The sequence below is a fragment of the Somniosus microcephalus genome, chromosome 2 (assembly GCF_052327205.1).
Source record: "Somniosus microcephalus isolate GS21.2 chromosome 2, FLI_Smic_1.0, whole genome shotgun sequence".
Taxonomy (NCBI): domain Eukaryota; kingdom Metazoa; phylum Chordata; class Chondrichthyes; order Squaliformes; family Somniosidae; genus Somniosus; species Somniosus microcephalus.
The window spans coordinates 321,941,375-321,968,009 of record NC_140988.1 but is presented as its reverse complement, the minus strand read 5'-3'; the positions used below and the strand labels follow the sequence as shown (position 1 = coordinate 321,968,009).

The window sequence follows — 26,635 nt, the reverse complement described above, 5'->3', positions numbered from 1 at the left end:
TCTCTGCCTTCTGTTAGATAGCCAATCCTCTATCCATGCCAGAATATTACCCCCAATCCAGTGATTTTTTATCTTAAGCAATAATCTTGTGTGGCACCTTGTCAAATGTCTTTTGGGAGTCTAAATACCCTACGTCCACTGGTTCCCCTTTATCCACCCTATATGTTACTTCCTCAAAGAACTCCAGCAAATTTGTCAAACATGACTTCCCCTTCATAAAACCATGCTGACTTTGTCCTATTAAATTATGATTATCCAAATGTCCTGTTACTGTCTCCTTAATAATGGACTCCAAAATTTTACCTACCACAGATGTTAGGCTAACCGGTCTATAGTTTCCAGCCTTCTGTCTACTGCCCTTTTTAAATAAGGGTGTTACATTAGCAGTTTTCCAGTTTGCCGGGACCTTTGCCGAGTCCAGGGAGTTTAGGAAAATTACCAATGCATCCACAATCCCTACCGCCACTTCCCTCAGTCACTGTTGTTTTGTAGATAAATGCAGCAACCAATTTATGTACAGCAAGTCCACGGACAGCAATGAGATAAATAATAGTGTTGATTGTGGGGTAAATGTTGGCCAGGACACTGGGAGATCTCCCTTACTCTTTCAAATAATACCATGGCTGTTATAGGTCTGTATATGATCAATTTCAGACACATTTGCTGTACCGTTTATATCTATCAGCACTTCTTTCCCCTCGTGCTACAAATGCTATGATGGTTATTTCACTAGATGAAATAATATTTAGGTTAAAAACTGAATTGTAGAACATTATAGTGAAGATAATTACTTCAAACCTCCTATGCCTGTCAATTAGAAACCGAACATCCAAACACTCCAGGAAAGAGGCAAAACCTGTCTAACTGCACCGAGTGACTCTGCAAATCATTTGAACAGCAGTCCTCCCGCTACGCTTCAAAAAGTAATTAATTGGCTGTGAAGCACTTTGGGACATCCCGAGGACGTTTAAGGCACTATGTAAATTACATAGGATATACAGCACATTTGGCCCAACCAGTCTATGCTGGCGTTTATGCTCCACTCAAGCCTCCTCCTGGCTTTCCTCATCTAACTCCATCAGCATGATCCTCTATTCCCATCCCCCTCAGTCTCCAACTCTTGCTGGAGTATAGTTCCACTGGCATCAGCAGCCCAGAGATACTTTTTCCCTTAATGTGCAAGCTGGGCAGAGTGTTGGTAGGCTACTCAATCATGGAGGAAATCATAACCAAACCCAATGGGAGTCCTCAGGCGATGTCCACATATAGGCACTTTTTAAGCAGGGGTCAGTGGATAGCAATCAGGAAGGGGAATGCTGGCTGAAATTTCTCTGAACTCCAGAATGAGATCAGCTAACCTTAAACTGACTAGGAAGTGAACTTGGGGCCTTCTGGTCTGTATGGCTTAGCGTTACACTGGCAGTGCTTTAACTTACTAGTTAATTTATTGGGGTAGCGGCACCAGGTTCTTTTTGAATGACTCCGTATACAATATGCTGAAGAGGGGGACAATTTTCATAGCGCAGTAATCAGTTTGAGGGCACTGCAGCAATAAACAACATTCCTGTAATGCATCCTTTATCTGTTAACAAAACAGATCAGTCATTAGTAGTTAACTATGTATGCTTTGCAGAAACTATAATAGAACTGGGGAATTCACAGAAAAATAAAACCCATAGACAGAACATTGTTCATGAAAATTTATTGTTGCTGTAAATTATGAACATAGGCATTCTGAAAACTACAATTACATATAAAGGCAAGGAAGCTCACTGGTGACAAAGGTACGTTATTTTCCAGTGTTTAAGCAATTCTTAAAATACAGAGAACCAAAAGCAGGGGTACAGCTGACAGAGACTCTACCTGAAATCAAATAGGGAAGTCTGTGTTTTCAGATGCTGATGGATCTGCTGTGCATTTAACAGTTTTGTTTTTAAAAGGAAGAGGCAATGTACGTTAAATTAATTTTATTTTGCAGTGTTGCACCAAGCAGATGTTATGGTTTACAACGCTGAATGAAGCGTGGGTACAAACATACATCCCGAATATGGTGTCTGTTGAGAAGCCATGTTAAGAAACGTTCCAGACCCAAGCCATAACCACCATGAGGACAACTTCCATATTTACGCTAGGAAGAAGAAGAATACCAATGAGTGTACCAGGAAATGCAAAAATCAAAGTCAACCAAACAGGTATCTAGTCAACAAGATATTCATTCTTCATGTAGCTACAAGCTAATACTAGGAATAATTTTGAAGTACATGCATCAAAGAGCAGTGCTCAAACCTTTTCTAGTCCAGATTTCATTAACAAAAATCAGTAAATTACTTTCATGAATATAGTTCGCCAAATTTCTTAAAAAGCTTCAGCTTGGATCTTCCAGAGTCAGAAGGTGGTGGGTTCGAGCCCCACTAGGATGCTTAATCTGGACCGACAATTTAGTACAGTGGTGCACTGTCGGAGGTACCATCTTTCAGATGAGACATTAAAGCTAAAGCAAGGTGAGTCAGCCTATTCAAGGATACGTACAAGATCCCATGGCACTTTTCAAAGAACAGCAGGGAGTTCCCCCCAGACTTTTGGACAATATTTACACCTTATTTACCACCAAAAAAAGATAAACGGGGTCAGTTAGGCCACAGCTAGAGTACTGCGTACAGTTCTGGTCACATTACAGCAAAGATATGACTGCACCAGAGAGGGAATGTGGTAAACCAGTTATTGTTGTTGTTGCACACTGTTGTACCTATGCATGCCTCAGCATGTCTCTGCTGGCTCCGCCCCTGGCTCCACCCACAGGCCCAGGTATAAAGGTGATTGCTCTGCAGCCCCCTGCCTTCTTGGAACCCAGTCAACCACGAGAGGCATGCTCTGTTCTTTGCTAATAAAAGCCTTTTAGTTACTCTCCTAACTCTCTGTCTTTTATGGGTAATTGATAGCGCATCAGGGTACAGAGGAGATTTATGAGGATGTTGCCAGGACTGGAGAACTTTAGCTATGAGGAAAGATTGGATAAGCTGGGGTTGTTTTCTTTGGAACTGAGGAACCTATGGGGAGATTGAATTGAGGTGTATAAAATTACGAGGAGCCTAGAGTTTACAGGAAGGACCTATTTCCCTTAGCAGGGAGGTCAATAACCAGAGGTTTAAAATAATTGGTAGAAGGATTAGAGGGGATTTGAGAAGAACTGTTTTCACCCAGAGGGTGATGGGGTCTGGAACTCACTACCCAAGAGGGTGGTAGAGGCAGAAACCCTCAACGCATTTAAAAAGTACTTGGCTATGCACTTGAAGTGCCGTAACATACAAGGCTACAGACCAGGAGCTGGAAAGTGCAATTAGGCTGGATAGCTCCTTTTAGGCTGGCACAGACACGATGGGCTGAATGGCCTCCTCCTGTGCCATAAACTTCTATGATTCATCTTATTGAGGTTTGTGGGAACGTAGCCAACGACAACTTGCACTTATAGTGCCTATGGCTGCAATGCTTGCGTACATAACAGCAAACATACTTCAAAAGTATTTAATTTGCTGTGAAATATTTTGGGATGTTGCAAGAATGTGAAAGATGCTAAATAAATGTGCAAGTTCATTTTTCTTTTAATTCACAAAGACTGGGAAGGTCATAGATTCAATCCCCACTCTTTGCTGCGTTCGAAGGACAGCGGTAGGTGTGCTACATTTCACCTTTAGCCTCAGCGCTCTTAGGTTGCAGGAGGGGGAAAAATGTTCAAGGGTCCTGCTTTTGATTAAAATAACAGAAAATGCTGGAAACACTCAGCAGGTCAGGCAGCATCCGTGGAGAGAGAAACAGAGTTAACGTTTCAGGTCCATGACCCTTCATCAGAACTGGAAAATGTTAGAGATGTAACAGGTTTTAAGCAGGTGCAGGGGCAGGGGCAGGGAAAGGGGGTGGGGAGGAAAGAATAAAAGGGACAGTCTGTGATAGGGAGGAAGGCAGGTGTGGTTAAATATTCCAAATGCGGACGGCAAAACCATCAACACCCGCCGCCTGAAAAAATTGGGGATGGGGTTATAGTCTGAAATTGTTGAACTCAATGTTGAGTCCGGAAGGCTGTAAAGTGCCTAATTGAAACACGAGGTGCTGTTCCTCGAGCTTATGTTGAGCTTCATTGGAACAGTGCAAGAGGCCGAGGACAGAGAGGTCAGAGTGGGAGTGGAGCGGAGAATTAAAGTGACAAGCGACCGGAAGCGCGGGGTCACCCTTACGGACTGCTTTTGATTGTTGTCCAGTGACCAGTTCTGGAAGAGCACAGGAAATGAGTGTCAATTGAGGCTTGGCTGCAGTGTCCCCAGAATTGCCAACAATCACTGCAAAAAAAAAAAGGCTTGCACCTGTGTAGCACCTTATCACAACATCTCAAAGTGCTTCACAACAATGAATTACTTTGAAGTGATTGTGAGAAAATTGGCTGCCAAATTTTCCTTTATAATAATAAACAGCAATGAGACAAATAATCAATTTATTTCTGGTGATGGAATGTTGTCCAGGATATTGAGTGACTCATTGCATTTAAAAAAGAGAAAAATCAACAACCAATTGGACTACTGGAACATGAAGTAGGGACTCATCTAACAGTGCAGCACTCTCTCAGTACTGCACTGAAGTTTTAGACTGAATTACAACTAGAGTCCTTGAGTGGAGCTCGAACCTGCAACCTCCTTCCTGAATTAGAGGCAAGGGTGTGGTGAAGTGGACCAAATTGACAGTGTGTGTACCTCACACACGAAGAATGGCCACTTTGTGAAACAGTGTGGATTCCCAACGATCACTGTGCAAAATAAAAGGCTTGTGTAGCACCATCACAACATCTCAAAGTAAGGAATCCACATCTTCAGGAGAAAGGGAAAATTGCCAAGGAAAATAATTTTGGGGAAAAAAAACAAACCCACATAAAATTAGGGAGATCAAATTAATAGTACACATTTAGGGAGAAAAGTCAATGTTATAAAAATTACAGAAAAATCTAGAAATTAAAAATAATGAATCTAATTAATCCACGTGAATAAACTTAGGACTAGAATATGATGATTACACAGATTTATCTAAATTAGAAGCAAACAATTAGTTATACCGATTTAAACCTTTCAATCTCAAATTGGTGAGAGAAGTCATATAGCAAGTTACTGGAATGTATTTTATTCAACTGGGAGAGGGACGGGGGGGGGGGGGGGGGGCGGGAGGCGGGAAAGAGAATGCACTTTTATTTTTCCTATGAAGGTTGAGGTGGGTAAATGCCCCTAATGGTGCAATACTAACCCAAGCAGGCCACGGAGTTCCCAGGTACATTTACTGGCTCCGTATCAAGCTACACAGACACTGGGGTGGGGGGGGGGGGGGGGGGCGGCACGGGGGCCACACAAGCACATACATCCAGAAAATGGGTGCCTGCAGATACTCACAAAAGAGAGTCAAGTATACAACAAAAATAGGAAATTTAAAGGACAGTCCCCTAAATCTCCCTGTGAAGAGGAAAGGCTGTGGACTTAATTCGATAAGTAGTCTAATAAATATTGTTCCAACTTACTTGGTCAGTGTACCAGTAGTATGGAGTAGGATCAATGCCTTCCCGTTTGTAACCATCCAACAGCTCCTTGCTGTCCCAGATACGCATCGACCCTCCCACAATCTCACCAACATTTGGCATTAGCACGTCAACCTCGCAAATTAAAGGAACAATATTTGATATTAGTACAGCATTTTAAATCTGAAAAATTCCAGTATTTACATTTTATCTTACAAGCAGAAAAATTTACTGCAATGCCACTGGCAGCTTTAATACAGATCTTTCAACTACAAGATGCAGTTGCTTTCAAACAGTTTTTTCCCCTCCCCGAAGACCGGGAAACTGTTTCACAGACACCAGCAATCCGCCCGTACTTCATTCAAGTGGCCATTCTTCATGCATGAACCTCAAAGGTGCGTGTCGATAAGCTATTCCGAGTGGGAGGAACTCACAGCGGAGGCCAATCGGTCCTCATTCCACATCTACATATGAACGCTTTCCAGCTGGAGTCACTCGGTAGTGATCAATGTGAAGCCTGATATTTTTCCTCTACTCCAGGGGTGCAAAGACAAATGGTGACGTCCTTACTGCCAATCTGATTGAGACCAACTAGCAAAATAGACTTGGAATCGAATCTGGGACCTTTGTAGTCTGTATGGTGCAGTATCGCACCAGAAGTATATTTATCCTTGAAGCCACAACAATTTACTTCAAAATTCATCAACTGCAGTTGAAGTAAGTTGGTGAGTAATTAAAAGGAAAAAAAAAAAACCTTGATCTCCTGGGAAAGAGAGTTTCTTCAGAAAATGCACAAACAGGTTTCCCCACTGGTTCAGGTGTAAATGCACTACGTAGTACCCTGTACGTTATTCAGCCAAACAAAGCAGAAAGGTCACGAGTTCGAACTCGGTTACATACCAAGTGAATTCAACTAGAGGGACAACAGGAACTTTACAATTGGCCTCAGCTAGGGAAGGAACATAAAAATCAGTCAGAGTTCCTGCTTCTGTTGGTATATAGTGACACTTGCTGGAAAGTGCTCGTGTATGGCAAGTGCGTAAGGACAGGATCAGTCTCAGTGGTCATGTCCTCACTTTCAAATATGAAGAACTGCCACTTAGTTGCGTGAACAGAGGGGAGCTGACACCACTTGGACAAATGCGAGGAGAAAATGGAAACAAAGAAAACATGCAAATTAAAAGCTTTCCAAAAAAATTAAGCTGAATGCTGTACAAAAATGTCAGCATTGCATTCAAACGACAGTTCCCATATCCTCTCCATCACAGGGACTGCCTATTTCCACCTTTGTAATGTCATCCGTATTTACTGTTATCCGAGTCCATCTGTCACTGAAAACCTCGTTCATGCCTTTGTCACCTCCAGACTCAATTATTCCAGTGCTCTCAGAGCAGGACTCTCATCCTGCACCTTCCATAAACCAGCTCATTCAAAGCCCTGCTGCCCATATCCTAGTCCACACCAAGTCACGCTCACCCATTATACCCATTGGTTCCTAGTCCCCCCAATGCCTTAAATTCAAAATCATCATCCTTGTGTTCCAATCCCTCCATGACCTTGCTTCTCCCCATCACTGTAACCTCCTCCAGCCTTACTACCCTTCCCAAATTCTCCATCTTCTTACTCTGGCCTCTTGTACATGCCACTCCCCCTTTGTCTCACCAGTGGTGACTGTGCTTTCACCCACCTAGACCCGAGTCTGGAACTCCCGCTCCAATCACCTCAGCCTCTCTGTCCTCCTTAAAACCCATCTCTTTGACGAAGTCTGTCACCACCCCTCTCAATAATTTCTTCTTTGGCTTGGCTTTGGATTTTTCATACACTTCTGTGAAGCACTGAGCTATTTTTCCATGTTAAAGGCACTATATAAATAAGTGATTATTGTTGGTTATCACATGATGGCAATGAAGTCAAACATCTCAAATATAATTTATTCTTTACATACACATTTGACCATGGTAATTTTAGGATTGGCTTCAAATACTCATCCATGGTCACTTCATGACAATGCAAAATCTAAAGTGCTCTCACAGATTCAGTAAGCCGGCGATCCTCTGGGCAGCGCTGCATGTAGAAAGATTTGATTTCAGCAGGAAAACGACACAGAAGTATTGGCTCATTGATTGCATCAGTCATCAGTCTCTCTGGAGCCTCTGGGATATCCTGTGACAGAAAGCCGTAAGTGTTCAGTTTATCCGAAGTATTAATACGCTTCTATTAAAGCAACTTGGCTATCTGCATACCTGCACATAACTGGTAGAGTACTATTCTATTGGTCGAGAAGAACTTTTGGGAAAAAATATCAGACATTGGGAGTTAATTGTGCATTAGGAGGACCAAATTGGACTTTCGAATCAGCTAGATCAATAAGATTACCCGTGAACTACTCAACTGAAGAATATAAAGTATGAAAAAAAAGAGGACTCATCAAACTCCATCTGTCGACAGACCATGTACTCTCTGTTAATTATTTCTTCTCGAGCTGTGGATGACACTGACAAGGCAGTATTTATTGCCTTTTGCCTTGAGGTCTGTAAGAGTCAATCATGTAGTGTGGAACACATGTAGGCCAGACTGAGGTGGCAGGTTCCCTTCGCCGAAGGACATTAGTGAACCAATTGGGTTTTAACAACAATCTGGTAGCTTTTATGGTCATCTTCTGGTGCTAGCCCACAAATTACCAGATTTATTGAATTCAAATTCACAAATTGTTATGGTGGGTTTTGGACTCACGGGGGGGGGGGGGGGGAGGAGAATCACCCAGGGTTTCACTCCCTATTACCATCCAATAACCCTTACAGGAAAATGCACTTATGAGGATGATGAATTTGAGTTCCGCGGTGTTCTCCTCAAAATCCTCCTGACACTATTAGTGCATATATAGAAAATGGTCACTTGGGTGAGGCGCTGGAGGCTGCCAGTACCCTTTCAACTGTACCCTAAATGCCACCTTCAGGATGGAATAAAATTGCAACAAAAAAATTACTTCAAGGATTGAAAGGTTAATGGCCTCAAAAGACACCAATATTCTGCTTCTTGAATTCCTGTTTGATCCTTCTGTGGTTGATTACAATCTGATAAGTTACAGACCTGAACATTAAATGAACAAAAGGAATGCGTTTACAGGAACAATGTAGAGGAATGTATTGAAATCAGCACCTAGATGAGAAAACTCAATCTGCAAGTAACCATATTTGTAAGCCATTCAGCAAAGCTACAAAACTTAAGTTTTAAACACAAATTTTCTACATGTGTCCTGAAGAAAAATTGAGAGAAAAAAAATTGCAATTACAAGCAGAAGCTACCAAATTCACAACACAGTCCCTGAAAGGGAACCACAATTTCAGCAATGGTTCTTGGACAAGGACCCCACAACATGTACAGCAGTGCCTCAATCAGTTATTGTCTGAACACCTCCACCCTATGCAACACTCCCCCACTCCCGACAATAGCAAAATGGTCAAACTCCAGAAAAATAATTACTTCTCCAAATTCATAGAAGGTTCCATCATCTTTCTTCACATCATGCTCTTTGAGCCACGTGATGGCCTCGGTGTAGTTCATTCTTTTGAATGGGCGTTGGGGAGGCTGGAAATCCTGAGTGAAAATTTTTTTTACATGAATAAAGGGATTAAATGAATAGAATCTTCAAGATGGAGAGCGCAACATTTCCGTTAATCTAAATTTGTTTTTGCAAACACATTAAACTTTAACATGAATCAGTCAACTTTGAAAAACTGAGTTAATTTGCACTTTTTCTTGAAAGCTTACTTTACACAGATGCCACTATAAAACTCCCTGTAACATACAGCCGCATAGGGTACATGCAACACAAAATATAACATACATGGTTTACTTACTGGGTGCAATTCACGCACAAGCTCCCCATAAGGTGACTTCAGGATGCGGTCAACCACATTACAAACCAGGTCCTCCAAACGGTTGAGAAGATCCTCGAAAGTAATGAATGGACATTCTGCCTCAACGTGAGCGTACCTGGAAATTAACACAGAAATTTTTACGCCCATTTTGGTTCAATTCTCCTACATTTTTTGTTCCCCTAACAGTTTAAAAAGTTTATCCAGTGAGTATATGAGCCACAAACAGCATGGCGGTCCTATTTCGATCTCCAGTCTATGCTCAGTTAGCTGGGCAATGTTAGAGGTATTATGAGGTGATCTGGGGGCAGGCACAGCCTGGGTTCCCAGCAGCTCAGAGTAGCTTTGTGTAAATGGCTTTCCCCCCCCATGTAAACCCACCCTCAGAAAGCTCTTTGACCGATATACCACAGCTCAGAGATAGTTGGACCTAGGACCCTGGGGATCTCCTGCAGCAATGCCCTAGGGCTGAGATAATTGGTCTCCAACAACCACATCCATCTTCCTTTGTGCCAGGTATGACTCAAGCCACTGGAGAGTTTCTCCCCTCAATCCCCATTAACTTCAGTTTTACTAGGGCTCCTTGGTGCCACACTCGGTCGAATTAAGCCTCGAGTTCAAGGGCAGTCACTCTGACCTCATCTCTGGAATTCAGCTCGTGTCCATGTTTGGACCAAGGCTGTAATGAGAGACCACAAAATAGTGCTCACTCTGAGATTTAGAAAAACTAAAGCAAGTAAGTGAGATTTGGCATCTTTTCAGACTGCACACACTGCCCCAAAAGACTCAAGACATTAGTCAGGCTCAGCATTTGGCAGATCTCCAATGTTAACGTTATACTTAGAAAAACATTAGGTAACTGTGCTTGATAAAATAGTCTAGAATAGAATAAATGGATGCCCTCCTTTTTGACTTTGTACTGCACCAAACAATTTAAATAACATTTCAGTTATTGTTGGATACCAATCATTTTTATTCTTAAGTCATTCTTTTTTGTCCCTGAATGTTAGAATACATTAACTTAATTACATGGATCAAAAGCTATTTAGGCAAACAATTCAAAGTAGTCCACTTATTACAGCAGGCACTTCATATCCTGCAAAATACACATCTGCCTCCATTTGACAGAGCACTCCACTGGACTGAGAGCTCATTCTATTTAATTCAACAAATAGACTTGAAAAACAAAGTACATTGCCAGTGACCTTCTATGGTCCAATCACAAAAGAATCAATGTCAATCTCTTACAGGACAGATTGTTACATGGAAAATGTTGTTTTGTGGCAACATAATTTTCACTTTAAGGTAAGACAATATTACTAAGTGGTAGAAAGATTTATACTTTTTTTGCCATTTACCCATGTAACACCAGCCAGAAATTCCGTAAGTTTCCATTTCTAGCTCCAACTTCACATAAATTGTACTCGTATAACTCTGAACTGGGTTTTACATCCCACAATCTCTAGTTTAGAATCAGTGCTGGTCCCTGTTAATTTGCTAATGTACATAATGAAGAAACAGTACTGACTCTGCAAGGTGTCTGCGTGTCCGAGACTGTTCGGCACGGTAGGATTGAGCGATGCAGAAAACATCTCCAAGGGAAGGGATGCAGGTCTCCAGGTACAGTTGAGAAGACTGTGTCAGGAAGGCTTCTTCACCAAAATAGTTCAGTTTAAATAGTGTAGAACCTCCCTCAACCTGCGTCTGGACCAGTGTAGGTGGAGTGATCTGCAATAGAGAAATATGTAGTACACCATCATTAGTATGTAGGGGAAGAAAAAAAAGTGACTGTCTCTGAAATAATAGCTCACTGCACCTGCTTAAATTGGTCATAGGTGACAAACTCTGATCACAAATCAGAAAAGTGCATGTTACAAAAGGGCTTGAAATGTGTATTGGAACATTCCAGTGTTCTATTAAATTTATTTAATTCTGCTTGATTTGCAATGTCACCTAAAGCCAGAGATTGCCTGTAACATTTTCAGATGAACAGAGCAGCACTGGTGCAGGTACATGCTGATCCAGAGTGATGGGATGTGAATCTTTCACACACAATTACCCACAGAGTAGATCCACAAACTGAGTCATCTGTACAAAAGCTTAACAGCTGCGAGGCATTTCTCACACATCGATCCATGTTGCTCTTTCATTGTATTGAGACACTGAATAGACCTTGTGGCTGATACAAGAACAGCATCTATCTGCCTCAACCAAGAGGCAGTATATGGTGGAAAGAGGGGAAAACAAAATGAGGCAAAAAACAACAGATGCCAATACATACGTTTTCAAGTCAATCTATTTTCTCAAATTAACACCAGAGACTCTTTCTATTCTTTGGATTATCAGAATTAAATAATTTGTGATCACATTATAATTCTGTCTAGCTTATTGACTGTATTAATGCAACAAACAAAAACAAATGCTGCCCTGGCCTGCTGAATTTTACCAACATTTTCTGTTGTTATTTTAAACAAAAACACAAGCCTTGCAACTTACTCTAAACTATTGGCCCAGAAATTCGGGTCTCCACGGGTGAGTACGCATGGGGTACTCACCTGTAAGCCCAATGGAAGTGCTGGTTTTGTGCATGCACGGGAAACCGGCACTTCCGTTCCCCTGAAAGAAGGGGTTCAGAGTTCGAACGCGTGCGCAGGAGAGGCAGCGTGTGCGCATCAAAATCACTTTTTTTTTTTTTTTTTGTTGCAGGTTTTCCCAGGAGGGTAAGTCTCCAGAAGTTAGACATGTAAAAAGCAGTCGCAAGGCCTGCTTTTTACAAGGTAAGTGGTGAATTAATTAAAATTAAAACATTTTTTCCACAGGTTTATTATTTTTAAATACTTTAAAGAAAGGTAAGTTTATTGTTAGCCCCATTAGAAAATAAAATTATTTTTTTCAAAAATTCAAATTGTTTAAAATAGTTATTTCATGTAATTTATAGTTTATTTAAAATGCGATTTAAAAAAAAAAATTATTTGAAGATTTAGTGATGTTTTGGGACTTATAGTATTTATAAGTTTGACAGGTCTTCCTGTCAAACTTATGAATGAAGCATTCCCTGCTACCATTGGCTCTCCATGGCCCACGTGATCCCAGGGGACGCATCGAACTAACTGCGCCCCTGGGATACGCAAGCACTGCGCGCCAGCAGTTGGAGGAGGCCCAGGATCGCAATTCCACGGGGGCCCACAGCTCAACGGTCGACGTGCAAGGTAAGTGCAGGTTGGGGGCTTGCACTCGCGGGAAGCCCCCGACCCGAATTTCTGGGCCATTGCATTTTCAGAGTAAATCCCACTCATTACCATATCCTGCTTTCAATAGTCACTTTCTATGGAGCTCTTCACAGTAAAACACCATGAAGGTTTTCAACCCCATAAAACAGCAACACCGGAGGAGTAACAAGATATTTCAGTATCTCAATACAATATGATTAAATTCACCCTTGAAATTACTACAAATAAAGCATGGAAGAAATAAGAAGCATACTTCAAAGTAGCCATTGTCAAAGAAGTGGTCCCGAAAGCACTGCACCAGAGCAGAGCGCACTTTAAAGATCTTGGACAGGTTCTCTCCTCGGAGCATCATATGACGGTTGTTGAGCTGCACATCTACATCAGATTCTTCATTGATCAAGTTATCAGCACCCCCAGGTGGAGCCAAACCAATCAGTTCCCAGTAATCACACATCAATTCATGCCCTCCTGGAGCCTGGGAAAGATAAGTGAAGTCAATCACATCAAATGGGGTAAAAGTACTAAATACTGACTCTGTAAAATTCTCCATTTCTCAGCCAAGCTATTAGCTTCAATTTGCACTGAGGTTAAGGAGATAGGATGGAGCATTTATACATCAGGACATCCCAAAGCATTTTGCAACCGTTGGATTACTTTTGAAGTGTCAGCAAAAATAATTTAATATCCAAAATAGTCTGTTCAGAACTGGGATGCAATCCATGGTTGGAACAAGTTTCAGGCAAAGACTAAATACTTTAAAAAAAAATGCTTTTAGTAAAAGATATTAAATGGCAAACTTTCTTTCTCCATCCTTCTCCTTATGGCACAGGCTGAAGCTAGGGACATTTCCACAAGTTTGACCCACCCTTTGGTACCTCATCCAAATGGTCATTCGTTATGAGAGCCTAGACTGTGAGCATTAGCAAGATATTCAACCAAGTGGTGAGGTCATCATTGACTGGACCAATCCTTTCCTAACTTTATGCCCACCAGGAGACTTCTGGTTCACACAGACCAACAGAATGTTGACAGCACAGGAATGAGTCAATTTGGCCCATTGCACCCGTGCTACTTTCTGAACGAACTATCCACTTAGTTATATTCCCCCACCCCTTCCCCGTATACTTCATTTTTTTCTTTATTAAATATGTAATATAGAAGGTGCAGAATTTCTAAAATGCATCCAGGAGAACTTTTTTAGCCAGTATGTAGCAAGCCCAACAAAAGGAGGGGGCAGTTCTGGACTTAGTTTTAGGGAATGAAGCTGGGCAGGTAGAAGGCGTATCAGTGGGGGAGCATTTTGGTGCTAGTGACCATAATTCTAGATTTAAGGAAGTTATGGAAAAGGACAAGGCTAGATCAGGAATAAAAATTCTAAATTGGGGAAAAGCAAATTTTGCTAAGCTGAGGGGGGATTTAGCTATAGGTGGACTGGAAACAGCTACTTGAAGGTAAATCAGTGTCAGAGCAGTGGGAGGCATTCACAGAGAAGATCCAGAAGGCTCAGACCAAACATGTGCCCTTAAAGAAAAAAGGTGGGACTAACAAATCTAGAGCCCCCTGCATGTCTAGAGACATACAGGGTAGGATAAAGAAAAAAAGGGAAGCGTATGACAGATAGCGAGGGCTAAATACTCCAGAATCTGTAGGAGTACAGAAAGTGCAAGGGTGCAATTAAAAAGGATACAGGAAACTTTGCAATATCCGGCACCGACGGGACCGAGCTGCTGCCGTTCTATCAAAACTTCCGGATAGACCAGCGCTAATGTTGTCAGATACGGAGGTTTTCATCTCCGTATCTGACAACAAACACTGTTGCTTAGCAACAGCTTGTAAACACTCGGCCCGTACCTTGGAAGCGTCTCTGAAGCTGTTGCCAAGCTACAGAGACGCTTTCCAGAGCCTGGCTGTTTAAAAAAAAAATGCAAGGTGAAGAAAAAAAACCTAACCAAAACGGCTGCTGATTTCTGCCATTAGATCGAAGTTTCTGGACATATAACCCCCGGATAAACCAAAGTTTCCTGTATTAGGAAAGCAAAGAGAGAGCATGAAAAATCAAGGAAAACCCAAAGATGTTTTATAAATATACTAGCTGGGGGTGCCCGGCGGTGCTGAGGCTTTCTCGAGGGCATGTTGTTGTTGGAAGAGAGAGAGGGAGCGACTGGGGGGAAGAGAGAGAGGGAAGGAGAGAGAGAGAGAGAGAGGGAATGAGAGAGAGAGAGAGAGGGAATGAGAGAGAGGGAAGGAGAGAGAGAGAGAGAGAGAGAGAGGGGGAAGGAGAGAGAGAGAGAGAGATGGAAGGAGAGAGAGAGAGATGGAAGGAGAGAGAGAGAGAGGGGAAGGAGAAAGAGAGGGAAGGAGAGAGAGACAGAGAGAGGGAAGGAGGAGAGAGAGAGAGAGAGAGAGAGAGAGAGAGAGAGAGAGAGAGAGGGAAGGAGAGAGAGATTGGGAGTGTGAGAGAGAGAGAGAGAGATTGGGAGTGTGAGAGAGATTGGGAGTGAGAGAGAGAGAGATTGGGAGTGAGAGAGAGAGAGAGAGAGAGATTGGGAGTGAGAGAGAGAGAGAGAGAGACTGGGAGTGAGAGAGAGAGAGATTGGGAATGTGTGAGAGAGAGAGATTGGGAGTGTGAGAGAGAGAGATTGGGAGTGTGAGAGAGAGAGACTGGGAGTGAGAGAGAGAGAGATTGGAGTGAGAGAGAGAGAGATTGGGAATGTGAGAGAGAGAGAGAGATTGGGAGTGTGAGAGAGAGAGAGAGAGAGATTGGGAATGTGAGAGAGAGAGAGATTGGGAGTGTGAGAGAGAGAGACTGGGAGTGTGTGAGAGAGAGACTGGGAGTGTGAGAGAGAGAGACTGGGAGTGTGAGAGATGAGAGACTGGGAGTGTGAGAGAGAGAGAGACTGGGAGTGTGAGAGAGAGAGACTTGGAGTGTGAGAGAGAGAGACTGGGAGTGTGAGAGAGAGAGACTGGGAGTGTGAGAGAGAGAGACTGGGAGTGTGAGAGAGAGAGACTGGGAGTGTGAGAGAGAGAGACTGGGAGTGTGAGAGAGAGAGAGACTGGGAGTGTGAGAGAGAGAGACTGGGAGTGTGAGAGAGAGAGACTGGGAGTGTGAGAGAGAGAGACTGGGAGTGTGAGAGAGAGAGACTGGGAGTGTGAGAGAGAGAGAGACTGGGAGTGTGAGAGAGAGAGACTGGGAGTGTGAGAGAGAGAGACTGGGCGTGTGAGAGAGAGAGACTGGGAGTGTGAGAGAGAGAGACTGGGAGTGTGAGAGAGAGAGACTGGGAGTGTGAGAGAGAGAGACTGGGAGTGTGAGAGAGAGAGACTGGGAGTGTGAGAGAGAGAGACTGGGAGTGTGCGAGAGAGAGACTGGAGTGTGAGAGAGAGAGACTGGGAGTGTGAGAGAGAGAGACTGGAGTGTGAGAGAGAGAGGACTGGGAGTGTGGAGAGAGAGAGACTGGGAGTGTGAGAGAGAGAGACTGGGAGTGTGAGAGAGAGAGACTGGGAGTGTGAGAGAGAGAGACTGGGAGTGTGAGAGAGAGAGAGAGAGAGAGAGAGATTAGGAGTGAGAGAGAGAGATTAGGAGTGAGAGAGAGAGAGATTGGGAGTGTGAGAGAGAGACTGGGAGTGTGAGAGAGAGAGAGATTGGGAGTGTGAGAGAGAGACTGGGGAGAGAGAGAGAATGGGGAGATAGAGAGAGAGCGACTGAGGGGGAGATGAGAGCGACTGAGGATGAGAGAGAGAGAGATGTGGAGAGAGAGAGAGAGAGAGGGAGAGACTGGGGAGATAGAGAGAGAGACTGAGGGGGGAGAGAGAGAGAGACTGAGGGGGGAGAGACAGAGCGACTGAGGGAGAGAGAGAGGGAGACTGCGGGAGAGAGAGAGAGATGGGGGCAAGAGAGACGGGGAGAGAGAGGAGAGAGACTTCTTCGAGGGCATGTTGTTGTTGGAAGAGAGAGAGCGAGGGGGGGGGGAAAGAGAGAGAGAGACGAGAGAGAGAGAGGGGGGGGCGGTGCAGAGGCTTTTTTGAGGGCATGTTGTTGGAAGAGAGCGCGGGCGCGCGACGGGGGGGGGGGAAGAGAGCGCGGCGCGCGACGGGGGGGGAAGAGAGCGCGGGCGCGCGACGGGGGGGGAGGGAAGAGAGCGAGCGCGACGGGGGGAAGAGAGCGAGCGCGACGGGGGGAGAGAGCGAGCGCGACGGGGGAAGAGAGCGAGCGCGACGGGGGGAAGAGAGCGAGCGCGACGGGGGGAAGAGAGCGAGCGCGACGGGGGGAAGAGAGCGAGCGCGACGGGGGGAAGAGAGCGAGCGCGACGGGGGGAAGAGAGCGAGCGCGACGGGGGGGAAGAGAGCGAGCGCGACGGGGGGGAAGAGAGCGAGCGCGACGGGGGGGAAGAGAGCGAGCGCGACGGGGGGAAGAGAGCGAGCGCGACGGGGGGGAAGAGAGCGAGCGCGACGGGGGGGAAGAGAGCGAGCGCGACGGGGGGGAAGAGAGCGAGCGCGACGGGGGGGAAGAGAGCGAGCGCGACGGGGGGGAAGAGAGCGAGCGCGACGGGGGGAAGAGAGCGAGCGCGACGGGGGGGAAGAGAGCGAGCGCGACGGGGGGGAAGAGAGCGAGCGCGACGGGGGGGAAGAGAGCGAGCGCGACGGGGGGGAAGAGAGCGAGCGCGACGGGGGGGAAGAGAGCGAGCGCGACGGGGGGGGAAGAGAGCGAGCGCGACGGGGGGAGAGAGCGAGCGGACGGGGGAGAGAGCGAGCGCGACGGGGGGGAAGAGAGCGAGCGCGACGGGGGGGAAGAGATGCGAGCGCGACGGGGGGGAAGAGAGCGAGCGCGACGGGGGGAAGAGAGCGAGCGCGACGGGGGGGAAGAGAGCGAGCGCGACGGGGGGGAAGAGAGCGAGCGCGACGGGGGGGAAGAGAGCGAGCGCGACGGGGGGGAAGAGAGCGAGCGCGACGGGGGGGAAGAGAGCGAGCGCGACGGGGGGGAAGAGAGCGAGCGCGACGGGGGGAAGAGAGCGAGCGCGACGGGGGGGAAGAGAGCGAGCGCGACGGGGGGAAGAGAGCGAGCGCGACGGGGGGAAGAGAGCGAGCGCGACGGGGGGGAAGAGAGAGCGAGCGCGACGGGGGGGAAGAGAGCGAGCGCGACGGGGGGGAAGAGAGCGAGCGCGACGGGGGGGAAGAGAGCGAGCGCGACGGGGGGAAGAGAGCGAGCGCGACGGGGGGGAAGAGAGCGAGCGCGACGGGGGGGGAAGAGAGCGAGCGCGACGGGGGGGGAAGAGAGCGAGCGCGACGGGGGGGAAGAGAGCGAGCGCGACGGGGGGAAGAGAGCGAGCGCGACGGGGGGGAAGAGAGCGAGCGCGACGGGGGGGGAAGAGAGCGAGCGCGACGGGGGGGAAGAGAGCGAGCGCGACGGGGGGGAAGAGAGCGAGCGCGACGGGGGGGAAGAGAGCGAGCGCGACGGGGGGGAAGAGAGCGAGCGCGACGGGGGGGGAAGAGAGCGAGCGCGACGGGGGGAAGAGAGCGAGCGCGACGGGGGGGAAGAGAGCGAGCGCGACGGGGGGGAAGAGAGCGAGCGCGACGGGGGGAAGAGAGCGAGCGCGACGGGGGGGGAAGAGAGCGAGCGCGACGGGGGGGAAGAGAGCGAGCGCGACGGGGGGGAAGAGAGCGAGCGCGACGGGGGGGAAGAGAGCGAGCGCGACGGGGGGGAAGAGAGCGAGCGCGACGGGGGGGAAGAGAGCGAGCGCGACGGGGGGGGAAGAGAGCGAGCGCGACGGGGGGAAGAGAGCGAGCGCGACGGGGGGGAAGAGAGCGAGCGCGACGGGGGGGAAGAGAGCGAGCGCGACGGGGGGGAAGAGAGCGAGCGCGACGGGGGGGAAGAGAGCGAGCGCGACGGGGGGGAAGAGAGCGAGCGCGACGGGGGGGAAGAGAGCGAGCGCGACGGGGGGGAAGAGAGCGAGCGCGACGGGGGGGAAGAGAGCGAGCGCGACGGGGGGGAAGAGAGCGAGGCGAGCGCGACGGGGGGAAGAGGCGAGCGAGCGCGACGGGGGGGAGAGAGCGAGCGCGACGGGGGGGGAAGAGAGCGAGCGCGACGGGGGGGAAGAGAGCGAGCGCGACGGGGGGGAAGAGAGCGAGCGCGACGGGGGGGAAGAGAGCGAGCGCGACGGGGGGGAAGAAGAGAGCGAGCGCGACGGGGGGGAAGAGAGCGAGCGCGACGGGGGGGAAGAGAGCGAGCGCGACGGGGGGGAAGAGAGCGAGCGCGACGGGGGGGAAGAGAGCGAGCGCGACGGGGGGGAAGAGAGCGAGCGCGACGGGGGGGAAGAGAGCGAGCGCGACGGGGGGGAAGAGAGCGAGCGCGACGGGGGGGAAGAGAGCGAGCGCGACGGGGGGGAAGAGAGCGAGCGCGACGGGGGGGAAGAGAGCGAGCGCGACGGGGGGGAAGAGAGCGAGCGCGACGGGGGGGAAGAGAGCGAGCGCGACGGGGGGGAAGAGAGCGAGCGCGACGGGGGGAAGAGAGCGAGCGCGACGGGGGGGAAGAGAGCGAGCGCGACGGGGGGGAAGAGAGCGAGCGCGACGGGGGGAAGAGAGCGAGCGCGACGGGGGGGAAGAGAGCGAGCGCGACGGGGGGGAAGAGAGCGAGCGCGACGGGGGGAAGAGAGCGAGCGCGACGGGGGGGAAGAGAGCGAGCGCGACGGGGGGGAAGAGAGCGAGCGCGACGGGGGGGAAGAGAGCGAGCGCGACGGGGGGGAAGAGAGCGAGCGCGACGGGGGGGAAGAGAGCGAGCGCGACGGGGGGGAAGAGAGCGAGCGCGACGGGGGGGAAGAGAGCGAGCGCGACGGGGGGGGAAGAGAGCGAGCGCGACGGGGGGAAGAGAGCGAGCGCGACGGGGGGGAAGAGAGCGAGCGCGACGGGGGGGAAGAGAGCGAGCGCGACGGGGGGGAAGAGAGCGAGCGCGACGGGGGGGGAAGAGAGCGAGCGCGACGGGGGGGAAGAGAGCGAGCGCGACGGGGGGGAAGAGAGCGAGCGCGACGGGGGGGAAGAGAGCGAGCGCGACGGGGGGGAGAGAGCGAGCGCGACGGGGGGGGAAGAGAGCGAGCGCGACGGGGGGGAAGAGAGCGAGCGCGACGGGGGGGGAAGAGAGCGAGCGCGACGGGGGGGAAGAGAGCGAGCGCGACGGGGGGGAAGAGAGCGAGCGCGACGGGGGGGAAGAGAGCGAGCGCGACGGGGGGAAGAGAGCGAGCGCGACGGGGGGGAAGAGAGCGAGCGCGACGGGGGGAAGAGAGCGAGCGCGACGGGGGGGAAGAGAGCGAGCGCGACGGGGGGGAAGAGAGCGAGCGCGACGGGGGGGAAGAGAGCGAGCGCGACGGGGGGGAAGAGAGCGAGCGCGACGGGGGGGAAGAGAGCGAGCGCGACGGGGGGGAAGAGAGCGAGCGCGACGGGGGGAAGAGAGCGAGCGCGACGGGGGGGGAAGAGAGCCGAGCGCGACGGGGGGGAAGAGAGCGAGCGCGACGGGGGGGAAGAGAGCGAGCGCGACGGGGGGGAAGAGAGCGAGCGCGACGGGGGGGAAGAGAGCGAGCGCGACGGGGGGGAAGAGAGCGAGCGCGACGGGGGGAAGAGAGCGAGCGCGACGGGGGGGAAGAGAGCGAGCGCGACGGGGGGGAAGAGAGCGAGCGCGACGGGGGGAAGAGAGCGAGCGCGACGGGGGGGAAGAGAGCGAGCGCGACGGGGGGGAAGAGAGCGAGCGCGACGGGGGGGAAGAGAGCGAGCGCGACGGGGGGGAAGAGAGCGAGCGCGACGGGGGGGGAAGAGAGCGAGCGCGACGGGGGGGAAGAGAGCGAGCGCGACGGGGGGGAAGAGAGCGAGCGCGACGGGGGGGAAGAGAGCGAGCGCGACGGGGGGGAAAGAGAGCGAGCGCGACGGGGGGGAAGAGAGCGAGCGCGACGGGGGGGAAGAGAGCGAGCGCGACGGGGGGGAAGAGAGCGAGCGCGACGGGGGGGAAGAGAGCGAGCGCGACGGGGGGAAGAGAGCGAGCGCGACGGGGGGGAAGAGAGCGAGCGCGACGGGGGGGAAGAGAGCGAGCGCGACGGGGGGGAAGAGAGCGAGCGCGACGGGGGGGAAGAGAGCGAGCGCGACGGGGGGGAAGAGAGCGAGCGCGACGGGGGGAAGAGAGCGAGCGCGACGGGGGGGAAGAGAGCGAGCGCGACGGGGGGGAAGAGAGCGAGCGCGACGGGGGGGAAGAGAGCGAGCGCGACGGGGGGGAAGAGAGCGAGCGCGACGGGGGGGAAGAGAGCGAGCGCGACGGGGGGGAAGAGAGCGAGCGCGACGGGGGGGAAGAGAGCGAGCGCGACGGGGGGGAAGAGAGCGAGCGCGACGGGGGGGAAGAGAGCGAGCGCGACGGGGGGGGAAGAGAGCGAGCGCGACGGGGGGGAAGAGAGCGAGCCGACGGGGGGAAGAGAGCGAGCGCGACGGGGGGGAAGAGAGCGAGCGCGACGGGGGGAAGAGAGCGAGCGCGACGGGGGGGAAGAGAGCGAGCGCGACGGGGGGGAAGAGAGCGAGCGCGACGGGGGGGAAGAGAGCGAGCGCGACGGGGGGGAAGAGAGCGAGCGCGACGGGGGGGAAGAGAGCGAGCGCGACGGGGGGGAAGAGAGCGAGCGCGAGCGACGGGGGGGAAGAGAGCGAGCGCGACGGGGGGAAGAGAGCGAGCGCGACGGGGGAAGAGAGCGAGCGCGACGGGGGGGAGAGAGAGCGAGCGCGACGGGGGGGAAGAGAGCGAGCGCGACGGGGGGGAAGAGAGCGAGCGCGACGGGGGGAAGAGAGCGAGCGCGACGGGGGGGAAGAGAGCGAGCGCGACGGGGGGGAAGAGGAGCGAGCGCGACGGGGGGGAAGAGAGCGAGCGCGACGGGGGGAGAGAGCGAGCGCGACGGGGGGGAAGAGAGCGAGCGCGACGGGGGGGAGAGAGCGAGCGCGACGGGGGGGAAGAGAGCGAGCGCGACGGGGGGGAAGAGAGCGAGCGCGACGGGGGGGAAGAGAGCGAGCGCGACGGGGGGGAAGAGAGCGAGCGCGACGGGGGGAAGAGAGCGAGCGCGACGGGGGGGAAGAGAGCGAGCGCGACGGGGGGGAAGAGAGCGAGCGCGACGGGGGGGAAGAGAGCGAGCGCGACGGGGGGGAAGAGAGCGAGCGCGACGGGGGGGAAGAGAGCGAGCGCGACGGGGGGGAAGAGAGCGAGCGCGACGGGGGGGAAGAGAGCGAGCGCGACGGGGGGGAAGAGAGCGAGCGCGACGGGGGGGAAGAGAGCGAGCGCGACGGGGGGGAAGAGAGCGAGCGCGACGGGGGGGAAGAGAGCGAGCGCGACGGGGGGAAGAGAGCGAGCGCGACGGGGGGAAGAGAGCGAGCGCGACGGGGGGGAAGAGAGCGAGCGCGACGGGGGGGAAGAGAGCGAGCGCGACGGGGGGGAAGAGAGCGAGCGCGACGGGGGGGAAGAGAGCGAGCGCGACGGGGGGGAAGAGAGCGAGCGCGACGGGGGGGAAGAGAGCGAGCGCGACGGGGGGGAAGAGAGCGAGCGCGACGGGGGGGAAGAGAGCGAGCGCGACGGGGGGGAAGAGAGCGAGCGCGACGGGGGGGAAGAGAGCGAGCGCGACGGGGGGGAAGAGAGCGAGCGCGACGGGGGGGAAGAGAGCGAGCGCGACGGGGGGAAGAGAGCGAGCGCGACGGGGGGAAGAGAGCGAGCGCGACGGGGGGAAGAGAGCGAGCGCGACGGGGGGAGAGAGCGAGCGCCGGGGGGAAGAGAGCGAGCGCGACGGGGGGGAAGAGAGCGAGCGCGACGGGGGGGGAAGAGAGCGAGCGCGACGGGGGGGAAGAGAGCGAGCGCGACGGGTGGGAAGAGAGCGAGCGCGACGGGGGGAAGAGAGCGAGCGCGACGGGGGGGAAGAGAGCGAGCGCGACGGGGGGGAAGAGAGCGAGCGCGACGGGGGGGAAGAGAGCGAGCGCGACGGGGGGGAAGAGAGCGAGCGCGACGGGGGGGAAGAGAGCGAGCGCGACGGGGGGAAGAGAGCGAGCGCGACGGGGGGAAGAGAGCGAGCGCGACGGGGGGGAAGAGAGCGAGCGCGACGGGGGGGAAGAGAGCGAGCGCGACGGGGGGGAAGAGAGCGAGCGCGACGGGGGGGAAGAGAGCGAGCGCGACGGGGGGGAAGAGAGCGAGCGCGACGGGGGGAAGAGAGCGAGCGCGACGGGGGGGAAGAGAGCGAGCGCGACGGGGGGGAAGAGAGCGAGCGCGACGGGGGGGAAGAGAGCGAGCGCGACGGGGGGGAAGAGAGCGAGCGCGACGGGGGGAAGAGAGCGAGCGCGACGGGGGGGAAGAGAGCGAGCGCGACGGGGGGGAAGAGAGCGAGCGCGACGGGGGGAAGAGAGCGAGCGCGACGGGGGGGAAGAGAGCGAGCGCGACGGGGGGGGAAGAGAGCGAGCGCGACGGGGGGAAGAGAGCGAGCGCGACGGGGGGAAGAGAGCGAGCGCGACGGGGGGGAAGAGAGCGAGCGCGACGGGGGGAAGAGAGCGAGCGCGACGGGGGGAAGAGAGCGAGCGCGACGGGGGGGAAGAGAGCGAGCGCGACGGGGGGAAGAGAGCGAGCGCGACGGGGGAAGAGCGAGCGCGACGGGGGGAAGAGAGCGAGCGCGACGGGGGGAAGAGAGCGAGCGCGACGGGGGGAAGAGAGCGAGCGCGACGGGGGGGAAGAGAGCGAGCGCGACGGGGGGAAGAGAGCGAGCGCGACGGGGGGGAAGAGAGCGAGCGCGACGGGGGGAAGAGAGCGAGCGCGACGGGGGGAAGAGAGCGAGCGCGACGGGGGGAAGAGAGCGAGCGCGACGGGGGGAAGAGAGCGAGCGCGACGGGGGGAAGAGAGCGAGCGCGACGGGGGGAAGAGAGCGAGCGCGACGGGGGGAAGAGAGCGAGCGCGACGGGGGGAAGAGAGCGAGCGCGACGGGGGGGAAGAGAGCGAGCGCGACGGGGGAAGAGAGCGAGCGCGACGGGGGGAAGAGAGCGAGCGCGACGGGGGGAAGAGAGCGAGCGCGACGGGGGGAAGAGAGCGAGCGCGACGGGGGGAAGAGAGCGAGCGCGACGGGGGGAAGAGAGCGAGCGCGACGGGGGGAAGAGAGCGAGCGCGACGGGGGGAAGAGAGCGAGCGACGGGGAGAGCGAGCGCGACGGGAGAGAGCGAGCGCGACGGGGGGAAGAGAGCGAGCGCGACGGGGGGAAGAGAGCGAGCGCGACGGGGGGAAGAGAGCGAGCGCGACGGGGGAAGAGAGCGAGCCGACGGGGGGAAGAGAGCGAGCGCGACGGGGGGAAGAGAGCGAGCGCGACGGGGGGGAAGAGAGCGAGCGCGACGGGGGGAAGAGAGCGAGCGCGACGGGGGGAAGAGAGCGAGCGCGACGGGGGGGAAGAGAGCGAGCGCGACGGGGGAAGAGAGCGAGCGCGACGGGGGAAGAGAGCGAGCGCGACGGGGGGAAGAGAGCGAGCGCGACGGGGGGAAGAGAGCGAGCGCGACGGGGGGGAAGAGAGCGAGCGCGACGGGGGGGAAGAGAGCGAGCGCGACGGGGGGAAGAGAGCGAGCGCGACGGGGGGAAGAGAGCGAGCGCGACGGGGGGAAGAGAGCGAGCGCGACGGGGGGAAGAGAGCGAGCGCGACGGGGGGAAGAGAGCGAGCGCGACGGGGGGAAGAGAGCGAGCGCGACGGGGGGAAGAGAGCGAGCGCGACGGGGGGAAGAGAGCGAGCGCGACGGGGGGAAGAGAGCGAGCGCGACGGGGGGAAGAGAGCGAGCGCGACGGGGGGAAGAGAGCGAGCGCGGGGGGGAAGAGAGCGAGCGCGACGGGGGGAAGAGAGCGAGCGCGACGGGGGGAAGAGAGCGAGCGCGACGGGGGGAAGAGAGCGAGCGCGACGGGGGGGAAGAGAGCGAGCGCGACGGGGGGAAGAGAGCTGAGCGCGACGGGGGGAAGAGAGCGAGCGCGACGGAGGGGGGAAGAGAGCGAGCGCGACGGGGGGGAAGAGAGCGAGCGCGACGGGGGGGAAGAGAGCGAGCGCGACGGGGGGAAGAGAGCGAGCGCGACGGGGGAAGAGAGCGAGCGCGACGGGGAAGAGAGCGAGCGCGACGGGGGGAAGAGAAGCGAGCGCGACGGGGGGAAGAGAGCGAGCGCGACGGGGGGAAGAGAGCGAGCGCGACGGGGGGAAGAGAGCGAGCGCGACGGGGGGAAGAGAGCGAGCGCGACGGGGGGAAGAGAGCGAGCGCGACGGGGGGAAGAGAGCGAGCGCGACGGGGGGAAGAGAGCGAGCGCGACGGGGGGAAGAGAGCGAGCGCGACGGGGGGAAGAGAGCGAGCGCGACGGGGGGAAGAGAGCGAGCGCGACGGGGGGAAGAGAGCGAGCGCGACGGGGGGAAGAGAGCGAGCGCGACGGGGGGAAGAGAGCGAGCGCGACGGGGGGAAGAGAGCGACGCGACGGGGGAAGAGAGCGAGCGCGACGGGGGGAAGAGAGCGAGCGCGACGGGGGGAAGAGAGCGAGCGCGACGGGGGGAAGAGAGCGAGCGCGACGGGGAGGGACACGAGAGAGCGAGCGCGACGGGGGGAAGAGAGCGAGCGCGACGGGGGGAAGAGAGCGAGCGCGACGGGGGGAAGAGAGCGAGCGCGACGGGGGAAGAGAGCGAGCGCGACGGGGGGAAGAGAGCGAGCGCGACGGGGGGGAAGAGAGCGAGCGCGACGGGGGGAAGAGAGCGAGCGCGACGGGGGGAAGAGAGCGAGCGCGACGGGGGGAAGAGAGCGAGCGCGACGGGGGAAGAGAGCGAGCGCGACGGGGGGAAGAGAGCGAGCGCGACGGGGGGAAGAGAGCGAGCGCGACGGGGGGAAGAGAGCGAGCGCGACGGGGGGCGAAGAGAGCGAGCGCGACGGGGGGAAGAGAGCGAGCGCGACGGGGGAAGAGAGCGAGCGCGACGGGGGGAAGAGAGCGAGCGCGACGGGGGAAGAGAGCGAGCGCGACGGGGGGAAGAGAGCGAGCGCGACGGGGGGAAGAGAGCGAGCGCGACGGGGGGAAGAGAGCGAGCGCGACGGGGGGAAGAGAGCGAGCGCGACGGGGGAAGAGAGCGAGCGCGACGGGGGAAGAGAAGCGAGCGCGACGGGGGGAAGAGAGCGAGCGCGACGGGGGAAGAGAGCGAGCGCGACGGGGGGAGAGAGCGAGCGACGGGGGGAAGAGAGCGAGCGCGACGGGGGGAAGAGAGCGAGCGCGACGGGGGGAAGAGAGCGAGCGCGACGGGGGGAAGAGAGCGAGCGCGACGGGGGGAAGAGAGCGAGCGCGACGGGGGGAAGAGAGCGAGCGCGACGGGGGGAAGAGAGCTGAGCGCGACGGGGGGGAAGAGAGCGAGCGCGACGGGGGGAAGAGAGCGAGCGCGACGGGGGAAGAGAGCGAGCGCGACGGGGGGAAGAGAGCGAGCGCGACGGGGGGGAAGAGAGCGAGCGCGACGGGGGAAGAGAGCGAGCGCGACGGGGGAAGAGAGCGAGCGCGACGGGGGGAAGAGAGCGAGCGCGACGGGGAAGAGAGCGAGCGCGACGGGGGGAAGAGAGCGAGCGCGACGGGGGGAAGAGAGAGCCGAGCGAGGGGGGAAGAGAGCGAGCGCGACGGGGGGAAGAGAGCGAGCGCGACGGGGGGAAGAGAGCGAGCGCGACGGGGGAAGAGAGCGAGCGCGACGGGGGAAGAGAGCGAGCGCGACGGGGGGAAGAGAGCGAGCGCGACGGGGGGAAGAGAGCGAGCGCGACGGGGGAAGAGAGCGAGCGCGACGGGGGGAAGAGAGCGAGCGCGACGGGGGGAAGAGAGCGAGCGCGACGGCGGGGGGAAGAGAGCGAGCGCGACGGGGGAAGAGAGCGAGCGCGACGGGGGAAGAGCGAGCGCGACGGGAGCAGAGCGAGCGCGACGGGGGGAAGAGAGCGAGCGCGACGGGGGGAAGAGAGCGAGCGCGACGGGG

At 54.9% G+C, this 26,635-nt stretch overlaps 1 protein-coding gene across 1 annotated transcript in view; it reads right to left on the bottom strand.

Annotated features, from left to right (window-relative positions):
• Positions 1–1,685: 1,685 nt before the first annotated feature.
• nars1 (asparaginyl-tRNA synthetase 1) overlaps positions 1,686–26,635 on the bottom strand; it is a 51,249-nt gene continuing 26,299 nt past the window's right edge. The window contains exons 9-15 of the mRNA XM_085974422.1: positions 12,907–13,128; positions 10,952–11,151; positions 9,406–9,541; positions 9,029–9,142; positions 7,577–7,708; positions 5,549–5,680; positions 1,686–2,128 (exon numbers count right to left, since the gene is read on the bottom strand). Coding sequence (XP_085830548.1) covers positions 1,997–2,128; positions 5,549–5,680; positions 7,577–7,708; positions 9,029–9,142; positions 9,406–9,541; positions 10,952–11,151; positions 12,907–13,128 — 1,068 coding nt within the window. The 3' untranslated portion in view covers positions 1,686–1,996. The remainder of the gene's footprint in view (positions 2,129–5,548; positions 5,681–7,576; positions 7,709–9,028; positions 9,143–9,405; positions 9,542–10,951; positions 11,152–12,906; positions 13,129–26,635) is intronic.